Genomic DNA, 14,892 nt, shown 5'->3' with positions numbered 1-14,892 from the left:
TATCTTATGAATTCTGATTTCAAAACTCCATAGTCATAGTTTCCACTAATCTGTGGAGATGATTAATAAAATTACCTCCAGGTTCCCTGCATGCTGAACTCTTCTGTTAAATCATGCTCTTTCAAACATTGTATTTGATCCCAGATAAAATAATTGTCCAATGCTTGAAAAACATCAGAACATCTTGAAGAAAGCTGTTGTTATTCTCCAGTGCCTATATGCTGTTACATTTTGGCCATTAAAGCTTTTAATCTTGCAGAAAGTCAATATTGGATTAATCTGTCTTTGGAAGACTTCTATTTCTGTAAATAGAAGGGCTGTTCAAATTTTACAAGTTTTACAAGCTTTTAAACTATGCAGTTTGGATTACTGTATTCTAATGCTTTTAAAACACTAGGTTCGTTTTTATAAAATTATATTATCTTCCTCTAATAAACTTTCATTCCTCTGAAATAACAATGCTGTATCCCTGTTGATTACTGAGGGTCTTCCAGGATTTTTGTGATTTAATTGGCAGTTTCCAAGATGAAGCCTTCCTGCTCTTTTGCAACAAAATGGACTCTTCCTCACATTTCACAGGCTAAAACACAGTGCACACACTCCTACAATTTTCCAAATACATTCAATGGTTCTGGTCTTAATAAGCCATCCCACCAAAATCATTGTCTTGAATTATTGCTCTTGCTTTCTTATCACTTTGTAAAAAGTCTTCTAACTTTATTTTTCTGTTAGACCCTGCCTTCAGTATCTTTTGAAATTCTCCTTTTGTCATATTTAATTTACTCTCTGATGTCCTAAGCCCTGGCCTGAGTATAAATGAAATCCATGGCTCTTAACTTTGTCACTGTAGCCATACATCATGGTGAGCATTTATTATGGCAGCAATGCTCACTGTGAATGGTACGTAGCTCTTTCCTAACTTCAATCTTTCCCAAACTAATCCGTTTTTTGCTATGACTTCCATGTTTCGCCTTTCCTGCCAGGGATTTTTAGTTTTACTCAAAGAGCTCTGAAATTGCTACTACCCACTGAACCTTAAACCAGGTCTGCCCTTCTTTGTTTTAAGGACATTGTAACCCAACCCAAGTTTGACATTTTATTTTATTTACTGGCTCACGCTGCTTCTCCGATGTTTTATACCAATTCTGAATTGAAGGCTTTACTTGAAAGTACTGTTCGCTCAGCTATCATTTATTGTTTATCTTGAGTTACGTTAGAGAAGGTGGTAGACTGCCATCTCCTTGAATTATTGCAGTCCCATTGTTATGGCAACAAGGAATTTCCAAGACTTTGATCCAAAGAAACTGAAGAACTGCCAATATATTTCAAAGTGAGGATGGACTGTGCCTTGAAGCGAGCTTCCAGGTTGTGGTATCTATTGTCTTTGTCCTTTTAAAGGTAAGTATCAAAAGCTTGGATAGCGTTGTCATAAGATTTTCAGTGAGTTGGAGCAATATATCTTGTGAATGGTACATACAACTGCTGCCGTGCTTTGGTGAAGTTGGGAGTAATTATTGAAGTTCATGGATGGGATGCCAATCAAACAGCCTAACGTGTCGAGATGGTGTCAAGCTTCTTGAGTGTTGCTGGGACCACATTCATCTAGATAAGCATAGAGTATTCCATTATACAATGGACTTGAGTCTTGCACAAAGGAGACAGGCTTTGGGGAATTAGGAAGTGAATTGTTCACCAGAGTTCTTAACCTCTCACTTGCTCTTGAAGTCATAGCATTTGTGTGATTATTTGTATTTTTTTGTTGTTCATTAGGAGGTCAGTGTCACTGTCTGGCCAGTATTTATTGCCCATACCTATTTACCTGCTGCAGTTCATGTGGGGTAGGTAGACTCACAACACAACCTGGAAGGGAATTTCAGATTTTGACACAGCTACAGTGGAGGAAGAACAATGTACTTCCAAGTCTAAACAGTGAATGGCTTTGAAGGGGAACTTGCAGTTGTTGATGTTCCCTTGTTACTGTTACCCCTGTCCTTCTGGATGATAGTGGTCATAGTTCTGGAAGGTGTTATCTCAGGGGCTTTCATGGATTTTGGAGTGCATCCTGTTGATAGTACACACTGTTGTTACTGAGTATCAGTAATGGAGAGAGTGAATGTTTGTGAATGTGATGCTAATCAATGTGCTGCTTTGACTAGTTCAGTCTCTGGTTCCTATTAAAGAGCAAAAGGTCCCAAAGGGCTTCATTAACAATGAAAAGCTGTTAAATGTCGAGTCTGGTATAATGTGGAAAAAACAGCAGCCAAATTGTGTACTGGATGCTCTCATCATCATTTTCTTCTGCTACAACTGTAAACCATGCATTGAATCAAAGCTCTGTCAGTTGCTATATCTCTTTATCTAGTAAATACACTGGAATAATTTCTATGTTAAGGAGTGTATAGCTGCTATTGTAATGAGAAAAAAGCTCTTCTTCAAATAAAGTTAATTCATGAGTACATACAAACACAAAATTCAAAGTTATGTACATGTATTACATTGAAGACTTACAAAAATGTTGATAATTTGACACAGCAATAAAATGTTAGAAATGGCACAAAAATTCAAATTTGTAAAGATAAAAGACAAGTTAAACTTTCCTGTCATTTATTCCCTTTTGTTTTGTTTTAGATTTCCAGTATTTTGTGTTGCTAATTAAATACAAACACATGTACTATTCTGGCACAAGTAATTAACAATGTAAAACTGTGTTTTTATATTTCAAAGTCCCATTTCACAGGTGTTTCTGTGCAAATAGATGTTTAGTATAGTACCTCAGATTTGGATTGATTATCAAAGCAGTAAACCAAATAAACAGCTGCAAATTCAACTGTTCCTAACTCTCCTGATGTTTGCCAGATTAAACATTCCCACCAGCACTGGAAGGCAGTGCAGATAGCTTATACAGCAAAAGAATATTTGGGAGCTGACAATGAGACATGCACCAGGGACTTGCAGCTGTATGTGAAAAATCTGGCAGAGTCACTACAATTATTCCTTTCTGATCTGATATCTGATCAAGTACATTCCTGTTCTCAACTGCTGGCTCCTGTTCCTCCAGCTTTGACTTTTTTTTTGATTTTTGAAAAGCCTCCTTCTGTATCTGTCAAACTGAATTGAAGCAGATTCCTAAATGGCATGTGCAGAAGCCATTTTTCTCTTCTCAAGATCTCAAGAAGTCACCAATAGCCAAGAAAAGTGCAATTTGAACACAGGTTCTGTCTCTAAGTTAGAAGGTTTCTAGTTCAGTCTCACTTAAAGGAAAATGTCTCGGCTGGCACATCAGTATACTACCGAAGGCCTGCTACATGTTGAAAGTTTCTCTTGCTGACAAGATGTTAAATTCATGCCTTGCCCACCAACTCAGCTTTGTTTACAATGCCCTGGGGAGGGCTCTTCTAGCACAGTAGTGGTGACATTAATTCTAATGGGTTCAAGTCCCACTCGCTCCAGATGTATGTCATAACATCTCTGAACATATTGACTGCTTTTCATCATTTATATAAATGACTTCGATGTGAATATAGGAGGCATAGTCAGTAAGTTTGCAGATGACACCAACATTGATGGTATAGTGGACAATGAAGAAAGTTACCTCAGAGTACAATGGGATCTTGATCAGGTGGGCCAATGGGCTGAGGAGTGGCAGATTTAGGTAAATGTGAGGTGATGCATTTTGGAAAGGCAATCAGGGCAGGATTTATATATTTAATGGCAAGGGCCTGGCAAGTGTTGCTGAACAAAGAGACCTTGGAGTGCGGGTTCATATTTCCTTCAAAGTGGAGTTGCAGATAAACAGGGTAGTGAAGAAGGCTTGCCTTTATTGGTCAGTGCATTGAATATAGGAGTTGGGAATTCATGTTGCGGCTGTACTGGACATTGGTTAGGCCATTTTTGGAATATTGCATATAATTCTTGTCTCCTTCCTATCGGAAAGATGTTGTGAAACTTGAAAGGGTTCAGAAAAGATTTACAAGGATGTTGTCTGGGTTGGAGAGTTTGAGCTAAAGGGAGAGGCTGAATAGGCTGGGGCTGTTTTCCCTGGAGCTTTGGTGGCTGAGGATGACCATATAGAGGTTTATAAAATCATGAGGGGCATGAAATAGAAGAGGTCTTTTCTCCAGGGTGGGGAAGTCCAAACTAGAGGGCATAGGTTGGAAAGATTTAAAAGGGACCTAAGGGTCAACGTTTTCATGCAGAGGGTGGTGTGTATATGGAATGAGCTGCCAGGGGAAGTTGTGAAGGCTGGCACAATTACATTTAAAAGACATCTGGATGGGTATATGAATAATAGAGGGATATGGACCAAATGCGGGCAAATGGGACTAAATCAATTTAGGATATCTGGTCAGCATAGAAGAGTTGGACTGAAGGGTCTTATTCCATGTTGTACATCTCTATCACTCTGACACTGTATGATGAAAAATATCTACAAAGTCCCAAGGCACAATTTTGGAGAAGAGCAGTATTGTATGGGAGACAATGATGTCATCTTAATATTCTAGAGTTCCAGTCTATGCTTTAGTGACTTGAGTTCGGATCCCACAGCATCAGCTGGTAGGAATTAAACTCAATTGATAAATCTGGAATATATAACACTATTATCAATTATCACGGCAGTGACAATTATCATTGATTGTTCTAAAGAGAAGCCTGCTTCCTCACGTCCTTTTAGAAAGGAAATCGGACATTCTGACCCTGTGACTCCAAATATTCAGCGATGTGGTGTGGCAAGCAAAACCTGATTGGTAAGACAAGTGTTTGTTGCCCGAGATATACACATGCCATGAAAGAATAAATATTTATCCACAATCTCCTCAAACAGTACCAAACAAAATATACTGTCATTACATCATTAACGCGTTGAACCGTGTGAACAGTAACTGCTGCAATTCCAGACTACAACACTTTGTGGAGTTACTTTGGGATGTCCTGATATCTTGAACGATGCTGCATAAACATCTTCTTGTGAAGAGTTTTTGAGGCAAGAACAATAAGCAATGAACAAGCCCTTTCCTATCCCTTTCAATTCAGGCTTCCATGAAGTTGCTGTCTTTCTGACTCTACTCCAAGTGACATTTTTCGATGTGAGCATTAGCCAGTTGCTCATCCGTACAAATAATTCCATATTTCGCATACTATTTTCATACATGAATAAAAATCAGGAACGCTGGTGATATATTTACTATTTGTGCTCATTCTCATAGGTGGTGAAGCCAAACACACAAAGTTGCTTACTGTGACATTAGATGAGAAGACAGATTATCGTAAAACAGGAATAAGGCTGAAAGGAAAACAGGAATATGTTTGCAACAAACAGACTATTGTCCTATGGTTTAGGACACAATCAGTGACCTCTTTGTTTACTTTTGTCAAATATCTTTCGAGAAGATTGTTGTGTAACATAACTAGCAGAATTTGGAAATTGTGGAATTCATTTCAAAGCTTCTTCGGAACATTGGGCATGCCATCAGCCAATGTCCCTACTTCTGACCTTAAGATCAAGGGAAATTTTTATCAATGAAGCAGCAATTCACTGAGTCTAAAATACAGCCATGACAAATTCCTGCAGTGAAATCCTGAGGATGAGATAACTGAGCTCCAACAGATAGAACCATCTCCCTTTGTGCTAGTGTAATTCCAATCATTGGAAAACCATCCCCCGATTATATTGACTTCAGTTTTGCTAGGGCATCTAAGTTAATTGCTGCCATCTTGCCAAGGACAGTAGTGTTCACCTCATCTCTTGATTTCAGCTCCTTTGTCCATGTTTGTATGAATATAATACATTGAGAAGCCAAATAGCCATGATGGAACCCGTAATGATTATCGATGTGCAGATTCTTGGAATGTAAGTGCTATTCAATGGCATTGTTGATGACAACCTCCATTATTTTGCTCATGAAAGAGAACAGATTGGGCTGTGTTTGGCTTATTCAAATAGAACAAGTATTCTCAATAGGATGGCAGTGTTGTAGCTGTACTAGAAAAAAACATGACTAGGGTCTAGGCCAACTCTGGGGCACAAGATTTCAATATGATGGATGGGTGGTATGTTGTCAGGGTCTATCACTTTTGTTGTACACAGCATCTTCAGCTGTTTCACAATAAAGTATGGAATAAATCAACTGGGCTAAAGATGGACATCTATAATATCAAGAAACTCAGGAGGAGGCCAAGATATTTAAGAACAGGAATGAGCCACATCTCTGGTACATGTGGCAGCGCAGCGGCTCAATGGCATGGGCCTCACAGCCCCAGGAACCCAGGTTTGATTCCAGCCTCTGATGACTATCTGTGTGAAGTTTGCCCATTCCCTCGGTGTCTGAGTGGATTTCTGCCAGTGCTCAGGTGTGTATGTTGGGTGGCCATGCTTTATTGCCCTGTAGTGTCCAGGACGAGCATGCTAAGTGGATTAGCCATGGGAAATGTGGGATTGTGAGAATGGGGTGGGATTCCCTTTGGAGTGTTGGTTCAGGCTTGATGGACCGAATGGCCTTTATCTTCACTGTAAGAATTCAATGATTCTATGTGCTTGTCCATCAAGGCGTTGAATATCCCATTATCTGGAGAAGTGAGCTTAGCCTTCAACCGCAAGGGATGTTACCACTGACGTCTGATGGAGGTCAGAACCTGTTTTACTCTTTATGTTCCCAACAAAGATCATTGTCATCAAGTGTCATGAAACCAGCTGCTGGCAGTCACTGTGGGTGTCTTCCTAAGAAGTTGAAGGCAAATGCAGGCCTGACAGCAAGTTCAGTAGCAGCAGACCAAGAGGAGAACACAGCTCAACCAGATGATGTAGTGACAGAGCCCCTCAGAATGTGTGGGGTCCACAGGAGGCCCAGAGTTTTCTAAACCCAAATCCTGTTGCTGAGGTTGAATGAGGCGCAGTTTCATTACAGGCATCCTCTTTCCTAGGACACTGTGCCCAAGCTGTGCTAGATGCTGGAGAGACACTTGAAGAGTGCAGCAGTAGGAGGCCATCCTTTCCTGGAGGTGGTGAAGGTTATGGCTATTCTACACTTCTCTGTGGCTGGCTTCTTTCAGGAAATGACGGATAACCTGTGTGGCATCTCTCAGTCATGCACCTACAAATGCATCAGGGTGATAACCGATACCATCTGAGCAAAATTGCGATGGTTCAATTTGTTCCTCTGTAAGAAGGTCAATGCTAAACCTTGCGCAGTGGGATTCAAGAACATAGTTGAGGTTTCCCAGGTGCAGGGTGGCATGGACTGTACACACTGAGAAGGGCATAGCACAACACTGCAGAATTGATCAATAGGAAAGAGTTCCATTCTATTCATTTTCAAGTGATCTGTGACCGTCTGACTAATGCAAAGAACAGATACAATGCTGCATAGGCTTTGTTCATGCTGGAGTAGAGCAGACAATGGGGCTATGGAAAGTTCTGCTACATGGACTGGTGTAGGAGAGGGGGGCTTCACAATAGTCCAGACAGATTGTGCATATCATGCTAGTGTGCTGCACAATGAGGCAACGTACTGAGGAACAGAGGTATTGGGAGCAGTCTTCCAAGGACACTACGGAGGAGGACGTTCTCCTTGTCCCGGACAGTGCTCTGCTAGGTCGGCTGTCACACACCACCTCATTGATAGCAGGTTCCAGTAGATAACATCTGTGTGCAGCAGAAAATTATAGAATCTGAAATAGCCACTGGTCTTCATTGGAGAGTCGATTTGCTTTGTGGGGCACACTGCAACCTCCATGAATTTTATTTGCTGACTGTTTGGAATTGTCTGATTGCTCGTGTGTATGTGTTGCTCCCAATCAGACAATGACAAGATGTAGGTCTACAATGGCCAGTGGGGGCAAAGTAGTAGTGAATAATAGATGGGATATAGCTAATGGCAGGTAAAGTGTGTGCTCTAGTGGTTTAATAGTGATTAGGATGAGAGTATGGCATTGTATGTGTGAAGGAGACCCGCAGCAATGCTGTTGACTCTTACCTTCCCACTAAAATGGTTTAACAAGTCCTACAATTCAAGAGCAATTTGGGAGGTCCAACAAGTACTGGTCTTGCCAGAGAACTTAGATTCTGTAAAAGAATTTTAAGAAGTTGTGGACAGTTGAAGTGTTTAGCTCATGCTAACATTATTTAATAATGGCAACATTGCAATGCCAGCAGAAATAGATTTATATTGGAAAATGAGCCAGTACAATGAAAATATGTTTACCTTGTTTTCATTGTCTTCCATTTTTGTAATTCTGTTTCTGAAATCTTTTTATTTCGAAATAAAGGCAAAGTTTGCTCTTCAGGCACTTTTTCCTTCTCTTTGCTCCTATATCTCTCTAGTTCCATAGCTAAGTAATGATCTACTGAAAAAACAGCATCACAGGAATTAATTCAACTATCATCCTGTCTACTGTAACTCTCCAAACTTCAAAATCCTAAAAAAGACTTATCTGTGATTCTCTGTATATCAATTCACGGATATGATCGATCAAATGCTTCTTGGGTCATTCATCTTTTCACATTCAGATAGCATCAGTAACAATTTTACCCAGTGTTGTAAAAGGTTATATTCTATTTGAGGACTACTGTTGATTGCTTTTGTGTGGCTTCAAGTACTGCAATAAGAGCTTTACAAGCAAGCACAATCTGCAGCAAGCTGAATATTTTGTGCTTATTGCTCTTCTAGCCAAAAAGTATAATTTTTAAGTTTACCTTTGCTGACAAATAAAGGTTAGATTTTCCAAAATCACTTCATGAAAGCCCTTTATTTGTGAGCTGCTATAAACTTATTGTAATATCTTGTTACAAGCAAAATCCAAAGCCATGCAAGTTAGCTGGATTGGCTGTGCCAAAATACCCATAGTGTTCAGGGATGTGTAGGTTCAGTGCGTTAACTGTGAGAAATGCAAGGTTACATGGTGCTGGGCTGTGTCTGGTGGGATACTCCTTGGACGTTTGAGGTGGACTTGATGGGCCAAATAGGCAAAAGTGAGGACTGCAGATGCTGGAAACCAGAGTTTAGATCAGAGTGGTGCTGGAAAAGCACAGCAGGTCAGGCAGCATCCGAGGAGCAGGAGAATTGATGTTTCGGGCAAAAGCCCTTCATCAGGAATAGAGGTAAGAAGCCTCCAGGGTGGAGAGATAAATGGGGACGCGGGGGAGAAGGTAGCAAAGAGTACAATAGGTGAATGGGGTTGGGGATGGAGGTGATAGGTCAAATAGCCTGTTGCCATGCTGTGGGGATTCTGTACTGTCATTTTGTTCTTCTATTTTAATATTCCCCTCTAAAAATTTAAACTATTTACTTCCCAGGTTCCAGTGTCCATTTAAGATGTGAAAGTAATGTTAAGAAAAGATCTCCAGCTGAAAACTGGATTTAAGAACCATTTCTATAATTTAGAAGATTACCATGGTCATTTCAAACTAGTAGGAGAAACTGAGGACTGCAGATGCTGGAGATCAGAGTCAAACAGTGTAGTACTGGAAAAGCACAGGAGGTTAAGCAGTATCTGACGAGCAAGAGAATCGACCTTTCGGGCATAAGTTCTTCCTGATGAAAGGCTTATGCCCAAAACATCAATTCTCTTGCTCCTCAGATGCTGCTTGACCTGCTGTGCTTTTCCAGCACCACATTTTTTGACTGATTTCAAAGCACCATTTTGTGGCATGACTGTCTGACATGAAATTTTGAGCAGTTATCTTGTCCGCATTTCTGGCAGCCCAATTGTTCCTGATCGGGAGAAAGTCTTTATGACCCATCAAACGATCATCTTGAGTTCCTACTTTCAACTGGATCCAATATTTCTCAGTTTATAAAGTCTTTCAGAATGTAAAGTTTGTAGTCTTTTCTCTGTCTTGTTCATAAAACCAATGTTAGGGACCTTTCCCAGCATCATAAATTATTATTTTTCGCCATGTGTAAAACCAGTAAAGCTAGTCCTGGCTTTAAGACTTATTAAACAATAAGGAAATGAGAACTCTATTACTAGATGCCTCTAAGTTTGAGTTTACTGTGAGCTCTTAGCTCTAAAATATCAACATGAGAAAATTGATGATGTGTCATTACTTGAATCATTCTTTAAAGAATTAGGTCTGTTGAATTCCTGATATTGTGTAGGTAAATACAATTTTAGCTAATTTAGATGGATGGTTGGATTGTGATGCAGTTTCATCAACAGCATGGATTCAATTTCTTGTATTGGCTGACATTACCATGAAGGTCTCATCTCTTCAATCTCATCCATCACCTGAGATATGGTGACCCTCAGGTTAAACCATCACCAGTCATCTTTCTCTAATGAGAGAGCAGCCCTATAGTCCTCTGGAATTATGGAGACTTTGCTTTACTTTATATTCTGCAATGATCTCTTTTCTACTTCATACAAATCAAGGTACTTTTTTCTTTGTATCCACTCAATTGAATCCCTATCATTTTAAAGACCTCGATATCGATCATTCCCTAATCTTCTAAACTCTAGGTTGTGCAAATGTCCTCAGAGTATAACCTTGTGAACTTCAGAATCATTCTAGTAAATATGCACTTAAACCAATTCATGACCAATATATTTCGGAAATGATGGTGTTCCCCATGCGCTTGCTACCGTTAGGCACTTAAGAAAAAACAACTTAGAAGCAATACCTTCCTGTTAATTATGTTTTCCTTTGCTTTATTTGGATTTCCCAAATGCATAACATCATACCTCTCATTACTCAATGCATTCCATACATCCAACCAATCCCAGAAAACACCGTTGAATTTGTTCTTGTTTTGCTAGTTATCCAATTTTCCCACTAATTTTACCCATTCATGAGAGCAAACCTGCCCTGCATGAAAATGTGGCTAGATCGACTCCTGGGTACACCTACTGAAAATGACGAGTGTATACTTTCTCACAAATAGGATGTGGCACCTGCAGATACTGAATAGCGGATTGTGCTATGGTGAGAGGTAACAATTGCTGCTGAGTTTCAGAGCAACTTGATATGTTTTCTCCCAGATAAGATATCTTTGTAGTTCTAACATTTCCACATTAAATTGCTACACTTTTTCTTGCTGCTATTGTTCTTTGGCTCTTATTCAATGGGGAAGTGATGGCCGAGTGGTAGGTAATGTACTAGGAAGCCAGAGTTGACTTCCACCATGGCAAATGGTGGAATTTGAATTCAACTAAAAAAGTAATATGAAATTAAAATTCTATTGCAGACCATGAATCTATTGTCAATTGTCAGGAATACCCCATTTGACTTTTTAGTATCCTTTAGGAAGAGAACTGCAATCTATATCTGGTCTGGCCTACATGTGACTCCAGACTGGTGTCTCTTAACGGCTCTCTGGAGCAATTAGGGATGGACAATAAATTCTGGGTTAGCCAACAATGTCCACATCTTATTAATGAATTTTAAAGAATAGATTCACCGTGCCAATGGTTTCTGCCCCTCTGCCAAAGCTACATCTTTGAATCAGTTCCTGGGGCAGGGTGGGAGGAGGCGGGTTGCATGCATGACAGTTAACTAAAATAATATTATTGGTAATTTTGCACTGCCCATGAATTAAATGGAATATTTGCCAGGCGGTATAGCCCAAATTAAGAATTCACTACACAAGCAACCACAGTCACCTATCCACATCATTTCATATTCTGCCTATGGTATTATGAAGAATACTCTGTAAACATTGTTTTATTTGTTTGTTTTTGTCTGCAGGATGGTGGTTTCAGGCCTGTGGCCCTTCTAACTTGAATGGCATGTATTATTCAGGCGGGTTGAACACAATTCGCTTTAATGGGATCAAGTGGCACTACTGGAAAGGATCACATTATTCCCTCAAGTCCACCACAATGATGATCCGGCCTGTAGGTTTCTGAGCAATGCATCGGCATTGCTTTTTGGAACAGCTCATGGAATTTGCCATTCGCATGTACGGGATACTCTGCATCTGCCGCACAACCACTGATTACAGTTTTTTAAAAATTGTTTAGCACACACTGGTGGGATATAAATATTAAAGGCTTTGCCACCATAGCTATGCACCTCCAGCCTGCAGTTTGCTAGAAAATATTTTTTTTTGAAAAAAAGCCTTGCTGCATTTCTTCAGTGGTGAAAAGATTGACAAGGACACTCTCGGCGGAAAGCTGAAAGGAGAATATTAAGTGACTTGCCATTGAACTAGTTCATGAAATAGGAAATCCCCTCGGGACTTCTCCTGTTCAACTCGAATGATGCAAAGAATGTGTTGCCCATTGACATAATCTAGATTCAGGGCAAAGTATATTTGAAAGTCTTCATTCTTTGTCAGCTGCCTTCAATGCTGTCTCCAATGCATCAAGCTTCACATCTGCTTTCTCCTTCAGTAGCTTTTGAAGCATAAGACCATTGCAAAAGCAAACCATAGCGTAAATGTAATATGTTTAACTGTTTAATGAGCAAAACATATTTTGTTGTGCTTTCCTAGTAAGGTCTTTGAGAGAAAAGGGATCTTTGCATATTTACATTCTTATGTTTACCCATCTGTGCCTCATTCATATTTTTGGGGACTGCCTGTTTTCTGGGTAGGCTTAGTTACTACAGCAGCCAACATGTACAGCTTGTTCCAAAAAAAAAATCCCATTGTATGTTGGCTGTCACTGCTGACTTGCATTCTAACAGATGTTCTATTTGCTGCATGCCCAGCTGTTTGTATCACTGTGCTTTTGACATCTTTGTTTCTTTTTCTTCATTACAATGATGATTAAATCTGCTGTATGTGGAGAGCCTGATGCTGGACCTCTTTATCAAAACATGGTTAAATATCTTTCAGTGCATGAAGCCTTGGCCACTTCATTCTTTTGCAATGAGTCTCTGCTGGACAATTTACTGTGAAAGTTTCTACTGCATGTATAAGGACTGAGGAAACCTATCCAGTTCAACTGTGATCCAGTATTGAGAGATTGTTGCTTTTGTAGGGCACAGCTAGTTCTAAAATTGGTAATTGTGCCTCTGACAATTGCACTTTGTTTCTCAGATTCTCATCAGTCAAAAAGTCAAAAATTGGGAGAAAACACGAAGGTCATGATCATGATTAAACATGGAATGAAATTCAAACTTCCCCCAAAAAATACAGTTTCACTTGGAATAGTTGCATCTGGCTACACTCTTTTAAATCATGATGTGGAGGAGCCACCGTTGGTCTAGGTGTACAAAGTTAAAAACCACACAACGCCAGGTTGTGGTCCAACAAGTTTATTTGCAAGTTCCAAAAACTGGTGCTTTTAGGTAAACCTGTTGGACTATAACCTGGCGTTGTGTGATTTTTAACTCTCTTAAATCATTTAACTTTTGCCTGCATACCAGCCCCCTTGTTACTTCCAATATGGGGTCACTGCGTTTTTAAAATACTACTGAATGTGGAACGTGCATTATTTGAATGCTTAACAGCACATAAATTGGATATCATCCTATGTGGCATATCATAACAATACCCATAAGATGTTAAAGACAAATAAGCACCTTTTGTGAGAGAGAAAGAACAAACCTTGCATGAGTTCCAAGATCTTTTGATTTTAATCTTTTGATCACTAAAATCAAACCTACTGTTTCCACGTTCCCTGCTGTTTCCATTGTGAACTCTCCAGTACCAGGATAGAACAATTGGCCAACTTGTTGGCTCTGACTGCAAAAGTGCTGCAAGCTGTTATGTGAGAGTGACCTGTGTATTTTCTCGGCTTTACAGCACAACCTCTGGACAACTCGATTTCCCAGCCTCTATTCCCAGGCAGGTCCCTGCACAGATGCAGGGTACTGAGAATAGACACAGCTTGAAATGATTAATTTTTTGGAAAAAAAGTTGATTGGCAAGTTTTTATTAACATTTTTTATAAGATTAACAATTCCACTGCCAAGTGTTAATTAAGGAACACCAGTTTGTAATTGTTCATCTCTTATTTCACACGGCCTCTCTGCGCAGAGTACAACACAGATGTGTGTCAGAATACTGGAATGTCGCTCCAAGTAAAATATAAAGAGTGTGCCAATAGCAATGGTTAATCATTATAAACAGGTGGAGCAAAAATGGATTACACATCATGTCTAAGGAATGATCAGAAAACCAAAACTGTGCTGAATTATACTCATTCTGTCTGTAACAGAACCAAGAAAGTGTGATTACCAGAAATGAGAATCTGTTAAAATACATCACCACAGACCTAACCTATAAGTGTGATGAAGGACTTACTAAGTCATCTGAAGCATAAAGTCAAGAATTAGGTTCTGCTTAAAGATTGTTTTTTCTATATCAGATTGTTGAAATAAAGAGTACTACAAACATTGATTCATTGGTCATAATTCTAACTAATTTTAACTGAATTATTCAGTGTTTCCAGTACATTCAGATATTAGAAAATATTACTGCTACTTACTCTACAAAAGGAAACATAAAATAAATTGGCAAACAATGAATTGACAATGTTTGCATACTTTTGCTTTTTAGACATTATGAAGCATAAGCTTACAATTTCCAGCAGTTTTTGGAATAATTTTACAAGTGTTCAAATTTCTATTTGTGCTTTTCTCTGTTCTGTCTGCAAGCAAAAGAACTGGATCATTATCACTGTGACCTTTGTGCATTAAAGCTGTAATACATCAGATGTTTGACCAACATTCTAGTTTATATATATTGTTTAAAATTACTTATGACCATAATGCATATGGTGAACCAGTAAAGGGTGGTACTGTGATCAGAGCTCCAACATGTTTTGTCAGTGTCATTTGTCCCCATTCTACCTTTCTAGATTTCTCCTATAACATTGAGGGAAATCCATTTCCACAGTAGGTCAAAAACAATTGTCAACCCCATCCCCACCTCAGCCCTCTGTGCGCTTGCTCACATTATGGTGTTTGATGACACTGCTATACAATGAGCAGGCCTGTTGCCTGTAAAA

General features: G+C 39.4%; 1 protein-coding gene across 2 annotated transcripts in view; it reads left to right on the top strand.

Moving 5' to 3' along the window:
- LOC122563725 (angiopoietin-2) overlaps window positions 1-14,282 on the top strand; it is a 243,994-nt gene extending 229,712 nt beyond the window's left edge. For both annotated transcript variants that reach the window (XM_043717869.2, XM_043717870.2), the window contains one exon: window positions 11,681-14,282. In XM_043717869.2, the coding sequence (XP_043573804.2) occupies window positions 11,681-11,841 (161 nt within the window). In that variant the 3' untranslated portion in view covers window positions 11,842-14,282. The remainder of the gene's footprint in view (window positions 1-11,680) is intronic.
- Window positions 14,283-14,892: the final 610 nt, after the last annotated feature.

Source organism: Chiloscyllium plagiosum, unplaced genomic scaffold, assembly GCF_037043375.1.
Source record: "Chiloscyllium plagiosum isolate Xiang-an unplaced genomic scaffold, Cpla_swu_hap1 HiC_scaffold_30, whole genome shotgun sequence".
Taxonomy (NCBI): domain Eukaryota; kingdom Metazoa; phylum Chordata; class Chondrichthyes; order Orectolobiformes; family Hemiscylliidae; genus Chiloscyllium; species Chiloscyllium plagiosum.
The sequence above is the reverse complement of the archived record's forward strand: the minus strand, read 5'-3'. Positions and strand labels throughout refer to the sequence as shown.